This window comes from Morus notabilis, unplaced genomic scaffold (assembly GCF_000414095.1).
Source record: "Morus notabilis unplaced genomic scaffold, ASM41409v2 Scaffold887, whole genome shotgun sequence".
NCBI classification, from domain to species: domain Eukaryota; kingdom Viridiplantae; phylum Streptophyta; class Magnoliopsida; order Rosales; family Moraceae; genus Morus; species Morus notabilis.
In genome coordinates this window covers 188,056-211,208 of record NW_010366463.1, presented here as the reverse complement: position 1 = coordinate 211,208, position 23,153 = coordinate 188,056, and the positions used below count along the sequence as shown (strand labels likewise).

Below are 23,153 nucleotides of genomic sequence, written 5' to 3'. Positions count from 1 at the left end.
TCTTCTCTTATTAGGGTCCGTTTAGTTCGCTGATTCGAGTTTTTAATTCGAGTTGAGATGTGACTTTATGTGAGAATTTTTTACTGTAATAAAAAAATTAGATGTGATTATTTCTGATAGTTTTTTATTATAACAAAACTCAAATTTTAAACCTAAATAAGCGAAATGAATGAGACATATTTCACTGAGTTTCACGTGGCAAAATTCTTAACGAGTCAGTTCTCAGAATCATGTGAGGTTTTTCTTCACACATGAACAACAAAAAGAATGGTGATATAGATATTCAACAAATCCATTCATGCAACAGGCTAGTTAGGGGTGACAATTCGTGTTGTCGTATCGTGTTGATTTTCTCAATTGACACAATAAGACCTTACACGAATACGATCCGTTTATTATTCATGTCGAAATACAAAACCTAAACACGACCTGTATATTGGCTTATTGACACAGCACGACACGACCAACTCTCGTTTATTAAACATGTCATAATAGTGTCATGTCAATCTGTTCTTAATAACATGTTTATAAAATGAGTGATAATAAGGTTGTATCAATCTATTTCTCAATTTATTTTTCAACTTGTTTCTCAACATAGGTAACAAACGGGTTGTAATTATGGGTTACTTAAATATGACACGTTTAATAAATGAGTTATAGCGGGTCAATGCCAACCTAAAAATGATACGATATTAAATCGTGTTTCACAAATTTGATCTGATTTTGACCGAAACTCGTTAACTTTGTACGTATTTTGAATCGTGTCGTCGTATCGCTATTTGAATGGTCAGTTTTAAAACTAACAAATATGTTCACTAAACCATTTCCTACTACAACATTTGAGCAATCAGGGTATGGTATTGAAATACGTGGACATAAAGATTTTGATGAATATCTGAACCTCACCAATTATATTTGTATGAAGTGGAGTTAATTACGTATTGTATTCTTTCTTTTCTGATTAGGGTCCGTTTAGTTCGCTGATTCGAGTTTTTAATTCGAGTTGAGATGTGAATTTATGTGAGAATTTTTTACTGTAATAAAAAAATTAGATGTAATTGTTTTGATAATTTTTTATTGTAACAAAACTCAAATTTTAAACCTAAATAAATGAAATGAATGAGACATATTTCACTGAGTTTCACGTGGCAAGGTTCTTAACGAGTCAGTTTTCAGAATCATTAGTTTTAACAAGGCATATTCTCATGTACCGGTCATAAAGTGGATGCCTTGTCCAGCTTTCTTTGGGGCTTGTTTTTATTTGAGAATCTGAAGATGTTGAAAGCAAGTGGAATGGGTCATTGTCCACCAATTTATCAAAAATAATATATATATATATATTTATCCCCCCAGTTTAAAACATTTTTACATTTAAGACGATCCTCACCATTTCATTTCTTTGTTTTTTTTTTTTTTGTCACGCAACATAAATATCTCTAATTCACACCTTTCGTTACTATTTACATTCCTGATTCTCTTCCGACCGACGACCTCATTAATTAATAAACACCATGTCCACCGCCGCCACAGAGGCACCGCCGGAGATTCTCATCCCGTCGTTACCAAACGACATCGCTTTGCAGTGTCTGGCTCGCGTCCCAAGACAGTACCACCCAGTCCTCGCGGCGGTGTCGAAGCCCATAAGGTCCCTCCTCTCCTCCCCACACTTCTTCGCCGTCCGATCATCCCTCAACTGCTCCGAACTTCTGCCTTACCTCCGAATTCATAGCCAATCCGACAAGACTCTGAGTTGGTCCGCGGTGTACGGAAGAAGACCCAACCCAAACTCCGACGACAACAAGACCAATATCATCATCGCTCCGGTCCCAGGACTTCCGGACGACTGCCTAGATTGGTCCCACAACGTCGCCATCGGTCCCAAGATCTACGTTTTCGGCGGCAAAACGGACCGCCTCTTTTCAACCAAGGTGTGGATTTTCGACTGCCGCTTCCACACTTGGGAGCGGGGTCCGAGCATGCCAACGGCTTTAGGGTGCGCCACAAAGACTGTAGTTTTCGACGGCAAAATATACGTGATCCGACAGTGGAAAATGACCGGCTCATGGGCGGATGTGTTCGACGCGGTGGCCGGGCGCTGGGAGGCCCTTCCTAGCCCCGTGCTTGAGGTCTACGGCAAACTGGTTCTTGGCTGCGCCATTAGAGGTGGTAAGGTTTGCATCTGGATGGACAAAGAAGAGCTCAGGTTCGACCCCGCCATGAAGACGTGGGAGGCGTTTGAGAGTCGTATCGGTTATGGATTGGATTGGAACATAGAGATGTGCGAGGTGAATGGAGTGTTGTGTTGCCTCGATGGTTATAGTGGGTTGATTAAAGGCTTTGATGAAAGAATTGGAGGGTGGAAAAGGCTCAAGTTTGTGAATAAAGGGATGCGGAGTTACCGGCGGAACCTTAGGATGAGCAATGTGGGAGGGAGGTTGGTAATCTTGGAGTCGGCACTTCTTCGGAATTTGGAGAAAACTATGGGAGTGTGGTGTGTGGAAATTGAAGTGAAGAAAGATAAGGATGGGAATTTGCAGGGAGAAGTTCTGTGGTCGGAGATGGTTTATTCGACGTGCGTATGTGGAACATATAGGTGGCCCTTGTTATATAATTGTATGCCAGTTTCTTTGTGAGGACTAAATGGGGTATGTTATTTTTTTCACTCTTTCTTTTCATTGGATAAGCTTGATTTGTTTAAATTGATCAATGGTTTTCCTCATAGTTTTTGTTATGATTGGGTATCTGAGAATCAGAGAATGTACAACAAGCTCGAGTTATAGAAATCAGATTGCATTCTTGTGGAAGGAAACTGTTAAAATTATTTTGAGTACATAATGAACTTTGAATTGTATGCGCTGTGCATTTGTCCGCTGTTTGAGTCTTACTGATGATTCTGAGTAAGCTACATAAGTTTTTTTCCATTTGAGTGACAAGATATATCAAGCCTGTGCCCATCCTTATTTTAGCTTGTTCAGTTGGTTGTTTTCGCAATTAAGCATTGTCAAATATGGAATTTTTTTGCTAAATGATACATCTCCTTTGAAGCACCACATTCTGCGTCCAACTCAAAGTTTGGACTCAAAATGTCTGGCAGTCGGCACTTCACATACACATGCTTGACTACCCATCTTAAGAACTTTTTTTAATTAACTTTAAAGCTTTAAAACCTCCACGTTCCCCATTCCTTGACATCCTTTTTGAGAGCTAAATAGTTAAAACGGGTAATGACATGAAGAGTACTTTCTTGGGAAGAGAACTGTAAAGAATTATTTTGAGAGATGAACTTTGTTCAAGTTTTTGAGCAATTAAGTGTTGGTGATGCTGAATATGATCTTTCCTGAATCCTTGATAAAAGTTACATTTTAGGGATCTTAGTTTTTGAGAGAATTTGGTGAAGTACAAAAGATTGGTGGGGCCTTTACTACTTCATGGTCATGCATGTTGTTATGAATTGGAAATTTCTTTGAAGTAGATATACCATAGACTTTCCTTTGGTTTCCATGTTATGTTATTGTGCAGCTGATATCTTACAGTTGTATGGTGGAAATTTATCAATCTTTGCTGGTGCAACGTAATTTATGCACACTGATTATTGTTTGGGTTGTGCTGTACCTTGCCCTATTAACTCGTTTGATATCTGATGTGCCAGTGCCACACTTCTGCCACTCCAATTAATGCCCTTAGTTCGAGTCCAATGAATGCATCAGACTAAGCTAGTAAGTTTGATCATTCAAGTGATAATATTTAAGGCTTTACTTGGTAAAACTTCCATTTTGTGTTTTCTGAAAAATGATTGGGTGATTGATTTAGAAGCTGTACATTTCTCCACTTCATATCAAGTTTTTGTAGCTTGCGATTGTAGTAGTAGATCATTAGAAGATTCTTACTTGACCAGGAATCAGTAGTTAAGAACCAGTGTTCTCTGACTTCTTAAAATTGGCTTATCTGTCAGTTAGAAACATATGAGAAAGATACTCTTGGTCTTATCTTGAGCGATCTTTACACAATTTCGTATAATCAAAAAGGCGGTGGTGTGGCTGAAATATTGTAACTTGCTTAGTTCTTACTATATAATTGCAGAATTAACTAGTGAATTGGTCCAGTAGGCTGTCAAATCCTTTCATTGGAGTTTCGCATCGTTACTGTTGTTACCAAAGAAACACAAAAAGTATTGAGGGTTACTTTGAAGTGGAGTTGGCTGAGAGGTTTTGGCAACTAGATAGTAGAGGACCCTTTATTTAGAGCCAGTATTGTGGTAGGTTTTGTAGAAGCATAGAATTTGCTGCAGTGAATTCTGTTTTCGTAAAGAAAGTGGGTTATTACCAACTCCAAATCTAGCCCTACAATAATACACATATCAATCAGATCACTAACACAGAGTATAATGTAAAGAAAAGACACGATGTCAAAAACTTTTTTTTCCTCGAAAGCCAAACGAAGTCAAAACTCAGAAGTCACGTTCAACTTTCTTTCTTTTATGATAACTTCTTGTCAAGAATATTGTCACAGGAACGGCGATGAATTCCTCCGGCCATTTGTACTATTCCTCATGTTTTCAGGTCCATGACTTTTAAGATCTTTTGATTTTTTTCGATTTTTACTTCGAAAGATCTTAAAGTCACGCAACATGAAAAACGTGAGGGTACAGATGAGATGGGAGTATCATAACGTTTAGGATCTAAATCTCTGCAAACTAAAACTGTTACAGTGCGTTTGGTTCAATGATTCGTGCCATGATTCGAATTATGGTTCATGACTCGCTACAGTATTTTCTCTCACAAAAAACACACGTAAATCGAGAATAATTTTGAATCGTGATTTTAAATCTATGAACCAAACGTCCATACATCAAGTGAACTCAATAATAATTTTAATGGTATGCAACATAAATACTAAATTAAAGACATTTTGATATCTTTTGATATATCATTAAACATTCTGAAATAGGGTACATATTCAAAGGGCATTTTATGAAATAATCCATTAAACTACCTCTTTAATAATTGTTACGTCATTAAATTTATTAATCAAATAAACAGAAAGAGTAAAATTAATAACATTTTAAAGCTAAAAGATGCACAAACTAATTTGTAAAGTTCAGGAGACAAATAAAGACTTTTTTGTATGGATGCATCCTGTACTAAACGCGATTGATAATTTAGGCCTTGTTCGGCAGCTTCAAAAACTCAAAAAAATGTAACTTGAGTTCCAACTTTATTCAAGTTCATGTTCTTTTAAGTCTGAACTCGAGTTTGAACTCGAGTTTGGGACTAAAACTCAAGTTCAAGTTTCTCATTCAACTCGAGTTTAGAAACTCGAACTCAAATTAATGAATAGTATTTTTTTTATTCTTAAAAATGCTATAACTTTTTTGTTTTAATCCTGATTGAGATGATTTTTTTTCTATGCGTTGACAACGAAAAGACGAATAAAACCCCACCTATATACCCTATTAAAATTTTTCATCATCATTGAGTTTTTATTAAAATACTATCTCAATACAAATTCAAGTTTTGACTCACTTAAACACAAACTCAAAAAGATTCTTATCTCAAACCATAACTCAAATGTATACAACACAACCAAACACAAACTCAAGTTACAACTTCAACTCAAGTTATAACTCAAATTCAACTCAAAAATTACACTCAAATCACACTCCAAAAGAACAGGCCATTAGTCTCTAAACTAAAAATTGTGATAATTCACCCTTTAAATTTAAAATCTTAGGGGTTGTTTTTATGCATTTTTGAGTTAGGGTGATTTGAGTAATAATCTTGAGTTGAGTTTGAGTTATAACTTGAGTTGAAGTTGTAACTTGAGTTTGTGTTTGGATGTGCACATTTGAGTTATAATTTGAATTAAGAATCTTTTTGAGTTTGTATTTGAGTGGGTCAAAACTTAAATTTATATTTAGATAGTATTTTAATAAAAATTTAATGGTGATGAAAAATTTTAATAAGGTATATGGGCGGGGTTTTATTTGTCTTTTCGTTGTGAATGCATAGAAAAAAATCATCTCAATCAGAATTAAAACGATAAAGTTATGACATTTTTAAGAATAGAAAAATATATGGTTCAATAACTTGAGTTCGAGTTTATGAACTCGAGTTGAAAAAAAAAACTTGAACTCGAGTTTAACCCCAAACTCGAGTTCAAATTCAAATTTTACAAAAGAACATGAACTTAAATAAAATTATAACTCGAATTTAAACTTTTTCTGAGTTTTATTGCAAAAGAACAACCCTTTAATGTTGTTAGTCCAAACGGCATCAAAAAAATATTGGACGGGAAGGTCATGTGCCCTTCACGTGTGTCGTTAATCAGAGCCTAAATCAAAATTAAAAAAAAAAAAAAAAAGTTTTAACTAAAAAGAAGAACCCAAAAACAAATTAAGAATTCATCAAAATGAAAAACAAAAAGAAAATTAGAACACAAACTGAAAATTATCAGCACCTTTCTCGTTTACTCTCTCTCTCTTGCCCACTCTCTCTCCTGGACAGATGCAGAAATCTCACCCCCACGAGATTTGACGTCGTAACGACCCTCCCCCACCAAATTCATCTTTGCAGTGGCCATATCCATGAAAAAAAAACAAACAAATAAATAAAACGTCTGTTTAGTTCGTTGATTCGAATTTTTAATTTAAATTAAAATGTGATTTTATATAAAAATTTTTTATTGTAATAAAAAAATAAAATGTGATTGTTTCTAAAAAAATTTTATTATAATAAAATTTAAATTTTAAATCTGAATCGATAAAATAAACAAATTAAAAAGAAAACCCATGATCGCCGCCACGATCAAGGCTTCAATCCTCCTTAGTCCTTAGTAATTTCAGCAAGCACGTCGGCCACTAAATCTTTGTTTTTTTCTTTTCTTGAGGCACTGACATTTATTAGAGGTCTTGGGTAAAGAGAGAGAGAGAAGTGAGAGAGGGAGAATAGTTTAAAGTTGAGATTTGAGAATTTTGTTTGCTATTTTGGCTTCTGGCTCTGGGTATAGATTGCAGAATTATTGGTCGTGTTTGAAATTAATTTTGTTTTTTGTTTTTCACGTTTTTTGAAAAAAAAATAAAAACGTTTTTAAAATAGCGTTTAGTGCAATAAAAATAAAAAATAAAAATAAAAATAATTTTTTAATTTAGTGTAAAATGAGAGAGAAATGAAAAATAATTTTTAGTCGTTTTTTATTTTCTCCTCTCTTGAGTAGAGAGAGACATTAATGGATTTTTTTATACTGAAAATAATCTCTTCATAAAACTACCAAACGCATTTTTAAAAATGATTTTTGTCTGAAATTAAAACGTTTTCATTTTCACTTTCATATAAAAAACAAAGGGTGTGTTTCAAACTCGTTTCAAAATGGTTTTATTTTTTGTATGATTTTGTTTCAAAATGTTTTTTGTATGATTTTGTTTTATATAAAAAATCATTTTTATTTTTGTTTTATGTCTTTAATTGTGGCAAACACCATTTTGAAATCGTTTTCATATTTCCATTTTATATATTTAATTGTGTCAAACGCCATTTTAAAATCATTTTTATTTTTTAGTTCTCAAAAAACGTGAAAAATAAAGGGGTTGTTCGGCAACCCTTTTCTTGAGTCAAAAACTCAAAAAAGCAACTCGAGTTACAACTTTATTCAAGTTCATGTTCTTTTAAGTTTGAACTTGAGTTTGGGACTAAAACTCGAGTTCAAGTTTGTTAGTGTTTATGCCCTTAGGAATAAATGTAACGATGTTTTTTGAGACATTTTGACTATTAATAAAGATTTATTTATTTCATATATCTATGTATTGTCCTCCTTATGTTCATATTATTTGAATGTATGATAAGCAAACTAAAAGTCTGAGACTGTCATTATAAATCTTTAGGTCATGCATGTAATGTAAAGAACATGCAGAAGACATGAATCTAAAGATGATAGTCTAAATCATATGATCTACAATCGAGGGAATAAAGTTGGGCACTTTATTCATGTTAAGATTGTTATGTTGTCTACTTTCTAATGGAGACGGCTTGTCTTAGTCGTCAGAGGTGGGACTCCATGAGCAGAGACATTGATATAGTTTCTAATGGTAATATCTATATTGGATCGGACTAAAGTTGAATTGTTTTAATTAATAATTCTGTTTGAATAAAACAATTCACTTTTGACGAATTATATGTTGTCATCTTAATCCTAAGATGGATAATGAACCCGTATGCTTGACTTGTATCCTCTGGTGTACTAAAGGGAGACATCCTGACATTATGTAAAGGTACGCTTACCGATACATTGAGTGTATGACTCGTGTATGCGTAGATTCGTTATTCATAGATAGTGGAATCCATAGCTCCTATAAAGAATCAATCATATCCTCTTATACATTATCAGTGGATTAGAAAATACGAGCGCTCGACCATTAGACTACTCTGTGTTATCTAATGGTTTACTGTTTGTAATGGTACGAATAATGGTTTTCTGACAGTGTGATAATAGAACATAAGATAAATGTAATCGAGAAGGTAAAACGGAACTTGACCTCAAGTCGATTATGGATATCCTATGGGGATGATACACTAATATATTGAGTCATGGACGAGAGCTACTCAGAGCTTTGTAAATATGTTATATAAATCGAGAATGCAGCTCTAGGCTTTTAGTGGAATAGCGCTAGAGTTTTATAATCATGAGACAGACTTGTTGGTTTACAAGTAGCGTTGTGATTATAGGAGCTTGATTTATATATGTCTATCGGGTTCATTTGCTAGCTCACATAATTTTTAGTAACGATACGGTTTATATCCTACATATTGGTAACTTGTGTTATTTCTGTAAAAGAGGTTCAAAGTTAATAGGAGATTGGTTAATTAATTCATGAGTAATTTATTTGGTGAATTAATTGTTAAATTAATTCTAGATAAATTGATTGAATTATTGTTTTAAGAGTTGTTTAATATGAGAAGACTATTATATGACTGTTTTGATCATGCATTTTCTCTATTGGGTTGCTTAAATTAAAACTGAGGCTCTATGCAAGCTTTCCGTGTTGAAGAACTAGGAAAACAACTATTGTCAATGCAGACAGGTCGACCGGTCAGGTCGACCGGTTTGTGAAGAACAAGTCGACCGGTGAGTTATAACGTCTCTGTCACCGGTCGACCGGCTGTAACGCGTAGCGCGTGCTGGCGTGGTGAAACCGACACTGGATGCGATAAAAACTTTGGGAAACCTAATTGTTACGGAAGTATGACTTCCTAAACATTATAAATAGCCCAGTAAGTCACATTATTCATTAGATCACTTGAGGGATTTTTTAGAGGCTATTGACAAAAGATTCCTGAGAGGAAAAATTGTTTAATTCTCAAGAACAATTTTTCTTTTGGTTCTCTTATGGTTGGAAAGAGTTCAAGAATACCAAAGGGAGATTGAACGACATGTGCCCACCCGCACTCCGATCGTGAAAACGAGAATAGCAAAGAAGACCAGTTGGTTGAGGCTCTTCCGTTCGCTATTTGGAACGCTTTGATCAGTCAGACGTGCAATTTCTTAAAAATCTCAAAATGTATGATTTAGATCTTTAGTATTTATGTTCTATAGCATCATGACCATGTTCTTGGTTGGCTTTGACGTTGATTAAATTTTTTAAAATTTCGCTGCGCACTCGATGCCGTTTTTTCCAATAAAGTTTCCCTTTCAACTCGAGTTCAGAAACTCGAACTCAAATTAATGAACATTATTTTTTCTATTCTTAAAAATGCTATAACTTTTTCGTTTTACTTCTGATTGAGATTATTTTTTTTCTATGTGTTCACAACAAAAAGACGAATAAAATATCACCCATATACCCTATTAAAATTTTCCATCAACATTGAGTTTTTATTAAAATACTATATAAATATAAATTCAAGTTTTGACTCATTCAAACATAAACTCAAAAAGATTCTTATCTCAAATCATAATTTAAATGTACACAACCAAACACAAACTCAAGTTATACCTTTAACTCAAGTTATAACTCAACTCAAAATCTACATCACATAACTCAAAAAGGGCAAAAAACAGCCCAAAAACAAGAACAATTCTTTTTGGAATTTGGGTTTCGTTGCTCTGTGTATTATTAATAATGCTGACCATTTTGTTTCTTTAATTTCCTTATTGGTGTTTTACGGGGGATTTGTTAATGCAAGACTAATAGAGACGTACTTGAATTGGAGATGTGAGTTTTATTTTATTTTTTGAAGAGCATTTGTATGTGGGATTTCAGGTTTAATTTGGAGGGAAGGAGTGGAGCCGACGTTGATGTGTTGGATTTTCTTTTTTTGTTTTATTTTTTAAATGTTTAAGTGCTTTTTGGTCAAAAGATATATGTGTTTTTGGTTAAGTCTCAATATTATCCATGATAATCTGCAAATGTGAAGAGCAAATGTGAAGAGCAAATGACTTTCCGTCCAATTATTTCGATGGGGTCACCAATTGGAACAACAATACCAAGATTTTAAAATTTAAAAGGTTAATTGTCACAATTTTTAATTTAAAGACTAAATTGTCAATCGTGTAAAATACAAGAGGTATTCATGCAAAAAAAATCACAAATAAATAAAGAGATAAAAATTAGGGTGGCAAAAAAAAAATCCTTAAACAAAACCTCATTGTATTTTCCTCTCCTTTTAATGATTTATCACATAATTCAAGTCAATTTTAAAAGTAAAAATTAAAAAACGAAAAAAAAAAAACGAACGTCATATTTAGAATTAATTCTGTTTTTATTTGTATTCATGCAAAAAAAATCACAAATAAATAAAGAGATAAAAATTAGGGTGGCAAAAAAAAAATCCTTAAACAAAACCTCATTGTATTTTCCTCTCCTTTTAATGATTTATCACATAATTCAAGTCAATTTTAAAAGTAAAAATTAAAAAACGAAAAAAAAAACGAACCTCATATTTAGAATTAATTCTATTTTTATTTTTTATGTTTTTTAAAAAATAAAAAATTAAACGTTTTTAAAATAGTGTTTGACGTAATAAAAATAAAAAATGAGAGAAATAAAAAACGACTTTTAATCGTTTTTTTATTTTTTATTTTTATTTTTTCCTCTCTCGAACAGAGAGAGAAAAAGAGATACATTAATAATTTTTTTACACTGAAAATAATCTTTTGATAAAACTATTAAACATATTTTCAAAAATAATTTCTATCTAAAATAAAAAAATATTTTTATTTTTATTTTTATTTTAATATAAAAAATAAAATTATTTTAAAACGTGTTTAAACACGTTCGAATATTTTTTTTAATTTAATTAATAAGTTACTAAAATGCTTTAAAAAAAAGTCGCCCCACTCAGTTTCTGGTAGCTAGACACAAAAATCACACCTGGCTCCCAAGTCCCACCCACCATGTCCTCCACCACCACCACCGACGAACCACCAACACCACTGCCGCCGCCGCCCCTCATCCCGTCGCTCCCAGACGACGTCGCTCTAAACTGCTTAGCACGAATCCCAAGATGGCACCACCCGATCCTCTCCGCAGTCTCAAAGCCCCTCCGCTCCCTCCTCTCCTCCCCTCTCTTCTTCTCCACCCGCATCCTCCTCAAGTTCACTCAGCCCCTCCTCTACCTCTCTCTCCGGTTGCACCACCCCTCTTCCTCCTCCTCCTCCTGGTTCGCCCTCCTCCGACCCCCTAACCCAAACGACGCCGTTCCAACTAAACCCCTCCTCGTCCCCGTCCCGCCCATCCCCGTCCCCTCAATCGGCTCCTGCTACGCCGTCCTCGGCCCCAAGATCTACGTCCTCGGTGGGTCCCTCAACGACGTCCCCTCCCCCCACGTGTGGGTCCTCGACTGCCGCTTCCACACGTGGGAGCTCGGGCCCCGGATGAGAATCCCCCGGGAATTCGCCGCAGCGGGTGTCGTCGCCGGGAAAATCTATGTCATGGGCGGCTGCGCCGTTGATTCGTGGGCCCGGGCGGCCCATTGGGCTGAGGTGCTCGAAGACGGGGAGTGGCGGGCAGTGCCGAGCCCGGCTGAGGTCCGAGACAAGTGGATGCATGCGAGCGCCGTCGTCGGGGACAGAGTGTTTGCGATGGCGGACCGGGGTGGGGTCGTTTTCGATGCGAAAAGCGGGGTTTGGGAAGGAGTGGAGAGTGGGTTGGACTTGGGGTGGAGGGGGAGGGCTTGTGTTGTGAATGGGGTGTTGTATTGTTATGACTATTTGGGGAAGATTAGGGGGTTTGGATTTGGTGGTGTTGTGGGCAATGGAGAATGGAGAGAGCTCAAAGGGGTGGAAAAGGGGCTGCCCAAGTTCTTGTGTGGAGCCACCATGGCGAATGTGGGAGGGAAGTTGGTAGTGGTGTGGGAAGAGAAAGGGAATGGGAAGGAGATGGAGATATGGTGTGCTGAGATTGAAGTGAGTGAAGATAAGGATGGCGGTTTGCTGGGGAAGATTAGTTGGTCGAGTAAGGTTCTTTCGGTTCCGGTTGGGTCGTCCATTGTTCATTGCGCCGCGGTTTCCTTGTGAAGCAAGAAATGTGGTAAGCAGTTTTGTTGAATCGGAAGTTTACTCTGATTTCTTGTGTTGGATAATCATGCTTTGCTTTTGATTTGACTTCAAGTGCTTAACTTGATACATTGTTGACTGATGCTTTTTGTGTATGCTGGTGTGATTTGGTAATTAGGGTGTTTAAAGTGAGCAAATGAAGGTTATTGTTTGAGTTAAAATGATAGTAGAGATTGAGATTAGTAGGTTAAAATTATAGATATGAACATTGTTTTGTATTCTGATGTTGATCTATACGTCAATGTTTTCTAAGAACTAGCTTTTGAACTTCATCAGTCCATCGTTCTGAAAACTAAATAGAACGCAGATCCAGTTTGTTTTTGCATGCTTTTCTTCAGTGTCTGATTTGCATTCTTCTTAGTTATAGAAAGCATCTGTAAGAAATTGGATTAACATTGCACAGATGGCTTAACTGCCTTGTGATCATGTTAGTTATGGTGGATGGAAATAGCCCAACAGAGTTTATCACATTATCTATTTTTACATTCCTTTCAAACAGGGGACAAACTCATATGTTGCTATTATCTAATATTTATACTTGTCAAGACTTGGTTCCATAGTTGGATTGAAATTCAATCTGACCCTTTCTTTGTTTACATATTATGATGCCAGAATCCTGTCTCGGGAGGAAAGTGGTAAAGAGAACCATAAATTGAGCCTCATGCTGATCACTAACCTCCATCTGTGATGGTACTATGGACTTGGAAAGTTCATAGAGGAACAACTCTCAGATCAAGTCAGGATCTCAGGACGTTACTTGCTGAACACCATTCTGCGATCGCAAACGACAAGTGAAATTTGTATTTAGTACTGCATTTTTCGCAGCTTTGTGTTTTGTTGTGTATAGGTACGACTTCAGTAATTTTCTTGTAAGAATCAAAGAATAAAACGAATTGTGGCTCATTTTCCTTCAGGAAGTTATCATAAACTAAACGTTGTTTGTAAGCATAAACAAATCAAATGAAATATGGTCCTTACTGGAACATAAAGTGTTGGTCACAATGTCAGATGATTAACTTAAAAGTCTTCTATCATTTCCTTCTCTCACTTTGTTTACTATTAATATCCATTCAGAATATGCAATATTTTCAGCTGATGCTTGGAGTATTTTTAATGAAGGTTCTGATGGAGGACCGAGAAGGGATGGAGTAGCAATGGAAGGATAAAATCAAAAAGAGAAATAGAACTACTGGGGAGAGAAGTAGAACGAAAGAAAGGAGATAAAAGGATTCTGGAGAAAGAACAAGAACAAGAAAGAGGAGGAAATGAGTCCCACGGTTAAGCTCCATATTTCCTCAAAAATCTTGGTCTCTAAGACAGGTTCCGATGACAATTACTTCTTCTAGATAATGATTTCACAGGCAATCTACTTTTCCATGATATCTTTTCATCCCAATTTTGGCTTCTCTAGGAAGGACAGAAGTTGAATGAAAATTTTCCAAGGTTGATATCCAAATTGAAACAACTAACTCTAGACCGACAGCTAAATGGGAACCCCTCCCCCTCCCGTGGTGTGCTCAAAACTAATGTAGATGCAGCTGTTAAGAATAACATAAATAATATCAGTATTGTTATAATCATTCGGGTATGAGGGGGGTCGGGTTCTTTGTGCTACTACAAAGAGGATTCTTGGGCGGTTTTCCCCGCCCCACATCGCGTAATGTTTTGTTGTTTGAGGATTGGAGTTGGCGAGATCGGGTGGCTTCACAAGTTGGATATTCCAATAAGATGCTATGAGTGTAGTTTGAGCGGGGAAAGACTGTCCAATTCGATCTCCAAAGGCAAATATCTTAAAGGTCCGTTTAGTTCGCTAATTCAAATTTTTAATTCGAGTTAAGATATGACTTTATGTGAGTTTTTTATTGTAGTAAAAAGTTAAATGTGATTATTTCTGAGAGTTTTTTACTGTAACAAAACTCGAATTGGTGAAATAAACTAGGTCTAAATGATATTAGGCAAGTTTTAGCCTTAAAAATAGTGGTTTTGTTTGCTACATCCAAGGAATATTATAGGCCACTGTTTACGGAGTGTTTATGCTCTGTAATTTTGTGGGATTGATGTAATTCCATTGTGCATTGGCCCTTTTGTTTTGGCTGATGGTTTTCATATTTGAAAAAAAATTCAAGTTCCAAAAAAAAAAAAAAAAGAAGAAGAAGAAGAAAAGAAAATCCATTAGGTGCAATTGAGCTACACTTCTCAGAGCTGAGTAATCTCTCGTGACACAGTAATCTACCAAAACACACGGTAAAAAATTCCACTATGAACAAATTGACTTTATTTACGTTTGTCTTCGTGCAACAAACATCGGTCCGAAAACAATCAATTTTTTTACTCCAAATTTGCGGTCGGTTCAAATTGTACTGCATTGGTCCAGATCTATGAACCAAACACGCATGATATGAATTTGAACGAGCTAGTAAGCCTGTTAATTCAAGTGAACATATATTATATATATCATATATCAAAAGCCTACCTTGATTTTGGCCTTTCTATTTGGATGGTTGCTAACAATTTATCAGCGACAAATGTGAAAGTTTCCTGCTGAGATACATCTCTTCTAAACACAACTTTTTTTTTTTTTTGAATAAACATATCTAAACACCGAGGCACTTCAGTCGAAACTTTTGAAGAACCGTCGGTAAAAGAAATGCGACATTGACACTGGAGAACTTCACTTGCCGTTCAGTGGGCAACTTCACCTTCACATACTTTGACCATCTGCCCAAAGATGTTTGACAATTGCATTCTTTTTTTCTGCCCAAAGATGTTTGACAATTGCATTCTTTTTTTTTTTTTTTTACATTATAAAAATTAGCGTACTTGTTAGCCCATAAAATTTTATTGTTTTTTTTTTCTTTAATTTGGGAATCAGGGATTTTACTATAATCTAAAACGCAGGGTGTCGAAAAATGGTTTCAGGCATAGCTAGCTTTGCAATAATTCTACATCTGACTTCACCGTAATGTAGAGAGTTTAAATCCCCCACCAGGCAAGGTCAAAAAGAGGAGAAGAATGTGCCATGGCCAACTCACAAATCCGTAAATTATTTCAGAAAATTGCCTGCAAAGAAACAGCACATCGACACTGGAATTAGAACGCCTTCACTCGTCCTCATACTTGTACCACCTGCCTAAAGATGTTCGACTATTGCATATTGTTTTTTGCGGTTAAAGAAATTAGAGTTTAAATCAGAAGAAGAATGAGCATGGCCAACAGAGAAATCTGTAAATTTAGAATTGAGTAAGAAAATATGGGGCATTGACGTTAAAAGAATAAGAATTGGGGAACACAAATCGTGACTTTGTCAAACTCATTTACGAGACAAACAGTCGTTTTATTACAGGAGATATCTTGTCTTGACCAATGCATACGCCTATACAATCTTCAGCATCAAAATCAGAGGCACACAATAACTTTATGTTACATGTTCGTTCTGGCTGCGATTGATACACTAACATGCATACAATATGCTACGTTCCGTTACTAAAAGTAGAAACATAGCATGCTTTTACTTAAAAGACAGAACAGTAAAATATCACCATACCTTTGCATGCTGAATTAGTTTTTATTCAGAATGCATTACCTTCCTTTTTCTTCAGAAAGTTGAGAATTTGTTCGAGCGCCTGAAAAAATAGATATGTAAAATAATTATAAGACATGATAGAAACCAAGTTTAAAAATGCTTCAAAACGTAACTATCTGCCTTAATCTCAATTAGCTCCTAATTCTAGGGTTGGCAACAACTTATGTTCAGTGAAAAGTGAATATTGCACAAAGAGCAAGGAGAAACGGGATAGACCTCAATTGCAATAGCAGTAGGGGTGATATCCAACACATCTATTTCTCCAAATTTGGTTGCAATATCTGTGAAATGGAAACAATAGCCTTCAGTGCTTCTAAAGAACATTGAGACAAACCCATATCATTTTCCACTTTATATGAGAAGCAATCAGGAATTTGCAAAAAAAAAAAAAAAAAAAACATTTAAAATAATATTAGCACGGCACAACACTAGCAATTATCTATTTCAGAAAATACTTGAAAGTTTCAATTATATCTTTTAAATTTTGTCTTTTTTGTCTTTTTTTTTTTTAAACAAAAATTTCCCTGTAGCTCCTTCCATATAAAAATTGACGGTGAAAAGGGCAAGCATAACTGTAGGAGAGGACCCTTGTACGACTTACTTTCCAAAGAAACCCTGGCACTGGCATTGCCATATGCTTCACTCCTCTCTTCAAAAAGACTAGACAGACGCATGAAAGTCTGCGAGGAAGTCATATTGTCAGTGTTCAAGTGAGGAGAAACTTGTTTAATGTTGTCAATCATATTGCCAATTATCTTCATTTTTTTTTTTTTTTAACAAGCAATCACAGTTTTGTATTATCAATCATCATCCAAACAGTTTTAAGAAAATGAAAGGCTAATAAACTATGTAATAGGAAATGCTACCTTGGTGTATACATCTCCTGAATCATGATGCAAAAGAGGGCGAGAACCAGTACCAACAGTAGCAATTCTTTGAGCCAAGGCTTCCAAAGGTACATCTAACCAGACGCTTACACCCTTGTGCATATATTTCCTGATAAAACAAAACAATCAACGTTTGTTATTTACTACTGAAGTAAACAGAAAGCAGCTGCACTTAGAAATAAAATAAGTGGTGTGTGTGTGTGTGTGTGTGTGTTAGGGTTGGGGGTGATATACCAGTTGATTGGCCGAATAACTGCCCCTCCACCAGTGGAAACAACAAAACGATGCATTAATGATAGCTTCCGCAGTACCTCGGTCTAAAAGCCAAAAGTATGATAATAGTTACAAGACGGTTGCATAAGAGTACGTTTTAGGTTTTGGATACATGGACCAATACGAAAAATAAAATAAATAAATAAAAAATAAGGTTTTCCACAACTATTATAGGACAGATATAAATTGAAAAGCAATATATCATAAAACTCCCATGAAATGTTCACACAAGCTTGTCTGAATAAAAGTTTTGGCCTCCACTATTCTCAAAAAAACAAAGTTTAAGCCTTAAATAACATACTTTTGGAGATAGAAATACTTTTATCACAAATAGTTTGTTGACAAGAAATATAATTTGGGCACAGCTTAATTATATCTAGTGATGAGTTATGAGTAAGTATCCCCACTTTCCTCCCCTGTTGATACACTAATGTTCAAAGGATCCTCTATGAGTAATGGCAATAGAACGAACTAAGATTTACACACTATGTAGAACATGATAATCGATTTTAATTTCGTATCTCATAAATAATAATAAACTGCTAAAAAGATTTGTGCAGTCAAGTTTGAAGCCAATATTGGAACAAATTCTATTGGTTTGTGTTGTTTAACATAAATTCAGAGAAGACCTTGACTAATAAAAGATTATATTATTCCCACAAAGAACTTTTGCATGGACAATATCCAATCGTCCCGTTGTCAGTGGAGAACTTTTTTCCATCGACATAAATCTATAAGATAGGACCACAAATACTCTTTCTGAAAAAAATTAAAAATTAAAATAAAAAACAAAAATAAAAAATAAAAAACTACTTTTTCATTATTTTCTTTCAAAGTGTATAAACTAACTTTAATGCAAGTCCACATTCAGGCCGCTAGTACGCCTACCTTTGTGAGCAACATAAAACGAAAAAAAAAAAATACAAGTGTATGAATAGCAACACTTTCTAACCTACCTCCCTATCTCTGAAGAAGCCCTCTCCATGGAGCTTAAAAATGTCAGCCACAGCTATTCCCCCAGCTTCTTGCTCCACCAACGTGTCACTGGAGCATCCACAGACATAACAAAAGCAGAATATTCAGAATGATTTATATGTGCACGATATAGACGATCGTTGCTAAAATATGAAAATGGGCATGGTACAACTTCCGAAGATTAAGTTCGACCCTAGAAATTAGATGTGCCAAGATTTAGAAAAGATTCATTCGACCACAATAACTTTTTTTGAGTTTCATCCGCACAGCCTTTAAAGAGTCCTCCATATTAGTTTAAAACTTTTGCACTCACAATTTAATTTTAAGCTTCAGAATGGAGACCTTAGAAAGAAATGTAGAAGAAGAAAGTTATAAAAGAATATGTTTCTAGAGCGATGAATAGAAAATCTTCATGATCCAGGCATCCAGCTGGAGTGTGAAGATTTTGAGATGGTAAGCATACTGAGAATAGTCACTCAGGGTACAAACCAATCAGAAAAGGAATATTCAAGTGCCTTTGACAAAATCTTTCCAATAGTTGTTTTTCCAGAGCCCATCATACCTGCGTTTAGTAGATTACAATCTTCTTCAGGAACAAGGATGATTAAATAACTTCTCAAAGTAAATAATTCAAAAAAAGAGAAGTAAATAATTCAAAAAAGAGACTGACCAACAAGATATATGCAACGCCCATTTAAATATGGCCCAATCTCTTCTGACTTATTCTGCAATATTATTAACTTACAGTAAGATGAATACTAAAACAACAAAGAAAAGAAGCAAAGCACCGACCCACATTTGTAAAGAATAAAGTATCAATTTAATGTCAATTTATGTTTGTAATTTGCAGAACAACCTACCAGAATAGATTCTAAAACTAAAGTCGCTAAAAGAAACAAAAGATTTTGCATTACAAGACCTGATGAGCAATCTAAAAATAAATAAATAAAATAAAGACCTGAGACCTGATGAGCCACATAAACTAGAAAAGGAAATGTTTCATTGCATACCTTCAGAAGTAGAGCTTCATCAATAGATGCATTATAGTTTTCGGATTCCACTACCGAACCTACAAGGGCAATTATTTATATAAGTTAATACTGAAAATTCAAGGGATTACATCTCGTAGATGCATGTGGGGGGAGTGTCTGCGCTACAAACAGTATTGATTTAAGCTCTTGAAGTTGCAAGCACACGGTCATGAAAACGTAAAATTCAAAATGATGCGTCCATGACCAGTGGTCTTAAAGACATGGAAAGTCGGAAACCCAATCCCTAAAAGTTACAAATTATTAACACAACAAGTAAAAACCTTATCAAGCTCTCACTCTCTCTTCCTTCTGCTGTGTAAATTTTTCCCTCTCAATTCATTATCTTCTCCATAGAATATCTTAAGTATGCTATTCATAGTAGCTTTTCTCAATATCAAGTGATTCTAGAAATTCTCCAATCCAATGTTTAATAAGAACCATAGTAATATCATTGAACCTAATTCTTCAACTTCCTACGTAACTATGCAGGATATTATTAAGACGTAAGCATTTCATTCTACAAGAACCGGATTTACTCAATTACACGTAAATATCGCGTAACGTGAAGATCAACCCCGGCCCAAAGTAAGGCCCATGGCCATGACTACAAGGTCCAATATTAATGTGCCTGTTGATTAAGTTTTGAAGTGTGCATAAGAAGCTAAGAAGCTTCCAGGAAATTGCTTTTGTACCATTGATATCTTCCAAGTTTCAACCATCGAATGACTTGCTTCAACTATAAATAGGCTCACTTCCCTAACTTTGACTCGACCTGACATCTCATTTGTAGTTGGCGAAGTGAATCGGTACATGTAGAATCCTAAGAAGTCTCACTTAAAGGCAGTTCGGCAAATTCTGAGATATGTCAAAGGTAAAATCGACTACGGCCTTTTGTACAAGAAAGCGGAAGATTGTAAGTTGGTTGGCTACTGCAACGTTGATTATGCAGGAGATCATGACACGCGTCGGTCGACAATTGGATATGTGTTCAAACTCAGCTCCGGAGTAGTTTCATGGTGTAACAAAAGACAACCAACAATTTCACTATTAACCACAAAAGATGAGTATAGAGCAGCAGATAATGGCAGCTCAGGAAAGCCCATGGTTGATACAGTTGATGGAAGATCTACACCAACCCATTGATTATGCAATACCACTTCAGCAATCCGTTTGGCGGAAAATCCAGTGTTTGATGCGAGAACAAAGCATGTGGAAGTGTTTTACCACTTCACTAGAGAAAAGGTGTTAAGAAGAAATAAAAATCCACCATGTCAGGACAGATGATCAAGTTGCAAATTTGTTAATGAAAGGACTGAATACTAGCAAGTTTGAAAAGTTTCGACGCTAGCTCAACATGACAAATCAAGAAAGATCGAAAGCCGGTGTTGAGGGGGAGTATTGAAGATCAACCTCGGCCCAAAGTAACGCCCATGACTACAAGGTCCAATATTAATGTGCTTGCTGATTGAGTTTTGAAGCGTGCATAAGAAGCTAAGAAGCTTCCAGGAAATTGCTTTTGTACCATTGATATCTTCCAAGTGTCAACCATCCAATGACTTGCTTCAACTATAAATAGGCTCACTTCCCTTCAGGTGGAGCGTGGCAGAAACAAAAAGGCAATAGCAAAGAGTAGTATTCAGTGATTAATATGAGCTTTCTGTTGTTTAGTTAGTGTGCCGAGTGAAATACTGTGAGTGTGCCCAATATTAGTTTCTTTAGGGCTCGTTTGTTTCATGCGTTTAAACCCGTGGTTTTGATTCTGCTACAGTGTTTTCCTCTCACAAAAGAATTCCAAATGTCAAAATCAAGAATCACTGGATTAAATGCATGAACCAAACGGGCACTTAGAGTTTCTAATTTGTGTGGTTTTGATGTACTTCTTATTATAATTAATAATAGAAGTTATTTTGTGCCCACTAGTGTTGTGTTCAACATAATGAGTATGGTAACTTAGTCTAAGACGAAAATGTAGCATTTCATAGGTAGAAGTAGCATTGCTTAACAATCACCTACCATGACAAAGTCTGTAATCGCAAGTAATGAAAAATATGTTGTTCCAATTGCCAGTACAGCAAAACAATGAAAAAACATATTTGTTTTTGTTCTTCGGCAAACAGACTTTTGATTTTTTTTCCCCCTTAACTTCAACATGATCAACTTCCACGAAATAGCAACAAAATGAACCAAAAAAATTCATCCTTTTATGCAACTTTAGGGAATTGGCTTAGTTAGCAAATACAGACAGAGATTAAAAAAGTCGTAAAACATAAAACAAAATTAGGCATTATGCAACTAAAATATGTTATGTGCAGTACATAAATTACCTGGAAAGTTCTTATAAGAACAGGACACCTCCAAAGCGGCATTTCTAGGTCGATCAGACGCCTTTGACGTTGGAAAGCGAGCCGAAACAATCACCTGAAGCTTTCTCTGATCCTTCAATGTCCGGGAAACCGGAACCGAACCGCTCGGTCTCCTTACAACTTTTTCCGAGGGAATCCAGGCGGAAAATTGCAACGTCTGAGCAACTCGAGCCTCCATTTGACCTTCGGACTCGCTCTATTTCACCGATAACTCGAATTAATCACACAAGCGCGCAATATCGACAATAGCGGATTCCGAAGAAACTGAATAATAAAATCCCCTGTTTGGATGCTGAGAAAATGTGAAAATCTGAAGATTCAACAAAAAGAAACATCTTTCAATGGAAATTTTATGGGACAACAGAGAAGGAGCTGAACAAATAAGCGCATAAATCGAATAATTGAAACTCCAAAATACATTTGCAGAAGAAAATTAAACAAAAAATAATGAATCCAAAGTACCAGAATAAAAAAAAAATTCTTCTTTCGAAGCACAACGCGATTTGAATCCAGAGGAGTTCAAGGGTTGGCGGTTTCTCTCTTGTGGGTTTTCTTTTTTTTTTTTCCTCTCAAAAGAAATACAGAAATTTTCTTGGTGTCGTTTTTTTAGTTGCAACTAATAAAGGACAAAAAAAAATTATCGAAAAAAAAAAAGTGAATAGGAAGACTTTTGGATAAGTATGTGGCAGATGACAAAGCAAAAACCGCACCAACCACCGTGCTTAGAAGGGTAGGTGGCAATTGTGGTGGATTTGGTGAGGGGACTTTTTGGTAATTTCAGATTGTTGGGACTAATTTTAATTTCCAACAAAATTGACGACGACCACCAAAGTTAGAAAAACAATTATTACATAAATAACCCTGTGTTTTATTAGGATTCGTTTGGTACAAGAATTTAAATTAGAGTTATTTTAATCATGATTTTAGAATCAGAATTATTATTCATGATTTTGAATTCAAATCATGATTCAGAGTCAGAAGTTTGAATCACCTTGAATCAAGAGGGAAGTGGTTTTAAAATCATGATTTGAGCTAGTTTAAAACATCACATCAGATTACGAATCATGATTCAGAATTATCCAAACTAAATACTGATTATGAATCATGATTCAGAATTAATTATGAACTAAGATCCAGCTACCAAACGCACCCTTAAAAATTTATGTTTTTTTCTTTTTTGCTAATGTATAAATTTATGTTTTTTCATCCCATAAAGATTCTCTCAAACTTATAGTGGTTAATTAGTGGAAGAAAAAAAAAAGATTTTCAAAATGGGTGGGTTTAAAATTAATTGTAGTAAATATAGCAGGTTTTGTGAAAAATTAAAAAAACCAAAAAAAAAAAAAAAAAAAAAAAAAAAAAAAAACATAAGAGGGGAGAATTTCCAAAGTAATAAAAGAAAAGTCTTGTTCATTAGCTAACGAAGACGTTAATTATGAACAACAGCAAATTCCTCAACAAAAAAAAGCGGTCGACTTTTTTATAATTAAATAAG

The 23,153-nt window shown here is 35.3% G+C and overlaps 3 protein-coding genes across 6 annotated transcripts; 2 read left to right on the top strand and 1 right to left on the bottom strand.

Moving 5' to 3' along the window:
* The first annotated feature begins 1,259 nt into the window (after window positions 1-1,259).
* On the top strand, window positions 1,260-2,799 carry LOC21391718 (F-box/kelch-repeat protein SKIP6). Its single transcript, XM_010110277.2, has one exon. It carries the CDS (start codon window positions 1,512-1,514, stop codon window positions 2,631-2,633), a length of 1,122 nt encoding a protein of 373 aa, XP_010108579.1. The 5' UTR covers window positions 1,260-1,511; the 3' UTR covers window positions 2,634-2,799.
* An 8,537-nt stretch (window positions 2,800-11,336) lies between these two features.
* On the top strand, window positions 11,337-14,340 carry LOC21391717 (F-box/kelch-repeat protein SKIP6). Of its 2 annotated transcripts, XR_002903282.1 has the most exons (3): window positions 11,337-12,520; window positions 13,159-13,393; window positions 13,666-14,340. XR_002903282.1 is itself a non-coding variant. In XM_010110276.2 (2 exons), exon 1 carries the CDS (start codon window positions 11,386-11,388, stop codon window positions 12,505-12,507), a length of 1,122 nt encoding a protein of 373 aa, XP_010108578.1. In that variant the 5' UTR covers window positions 11,337-11,385; the 3' UTR covers window positions 12,508-12,520; window positions 13,159-13,646. The 2 variants fall into 2 exon arrangements, 1 of the variants encoding a protein (XP_010108578.1); XM_010110276.2 differs by lacking the exon at window positions 13,666-14,340 and having other exon boundaries at window positions 13,159-13,646.
* A 136-nt stretch (window positions 14,341-14,476) lies between these two features.
* LOC21391716 (shikimate kinase, chloroplastic) lies at window positions 14,477-22,253 on the bottom strand. Of its 3 annotated transcripts, none has more exons than XM_024173595.1 (12): window positions 22,121-22,253; window positions 21,620-21,968; window positions 19,275-19,333; window positions 18,935-18,989; window positions 18,754-18,826; window positions 18,246-18,333; window positions 17,251-17,333; window positions 16,996-17,125; window positions 16,731-16,809; window positions 16,346-16,410; window positions 16,091-16,169; window positions 14,477-15,606 (listed from the first exon to the last, which is right to left on the bottom strand). In XM_024173595.1, exons 2-11 carry the CDS (start codon window positions 21,834-21,836, stop codon window positions 16,116-16,118), a joined length of 903 nt encoding a protein of 300 aa, XP_024029363.1. In that variant the 5' UTR covers window positions 21,837-21,968; window positions 22,121-22,253; the 3' UTR covers window positions 14,477-15,606; window positions 16,091-16,115. The 3 variants fall into 3 exon arrangements, with proteins under 3 accessions (XP_024029363.1, XP_024029361.1, XP_024029362.1); XM_024173593.1 differs by having other exon boundaries at window positions 16,130-16,169; XM_024173594.1 differs by having other exon boundaries at window positions 16,130-16,169; window positions 21,620-21,939.
* Between the last annotated feature and the right edge of the window lie 900 nt (window positions 22,254-23,153).

Excerpts from the sequence above, each read along its gene's own strand:
- LOC21391718 (XM_010110277.2), top strand. The coding sequence starts at position 1,512 with ATGTCCACCGCCGCCACAGAGGCACCGCCGGAGATTCTCATCCCGTCG.
- LOC21391717 (XM_010110276.2), top strand. The coding sequence starts at position 11,386 with ATGTCCTCCACCACCACCACCGACGAACCACCAACACCACTGCCGCCG.
- LOC21391716 (XM_024173593.1), bottom strand. The coding sequence starts at position 21,836 with ATGGAGGCTCGAGTTGCTCAGACGTTGCAATTTTCCGCCTGGATTCCC. Across the intron at positions 19,334-21,619 it reads TTCTTATAAGAACTTTCCAG|GTTCGGTAGTGGAATCCGAA; the intron begins GTAATTTATGTA and ends TTGCCCTTGTAG. Across the intron at positions 17,126-17,250 it reads GTTATTCGGCCAATCAACTG|GAAATATATGCACAAGGGTG; the intron begins GTATATCACCCC and ends TTGTTTTATCAG.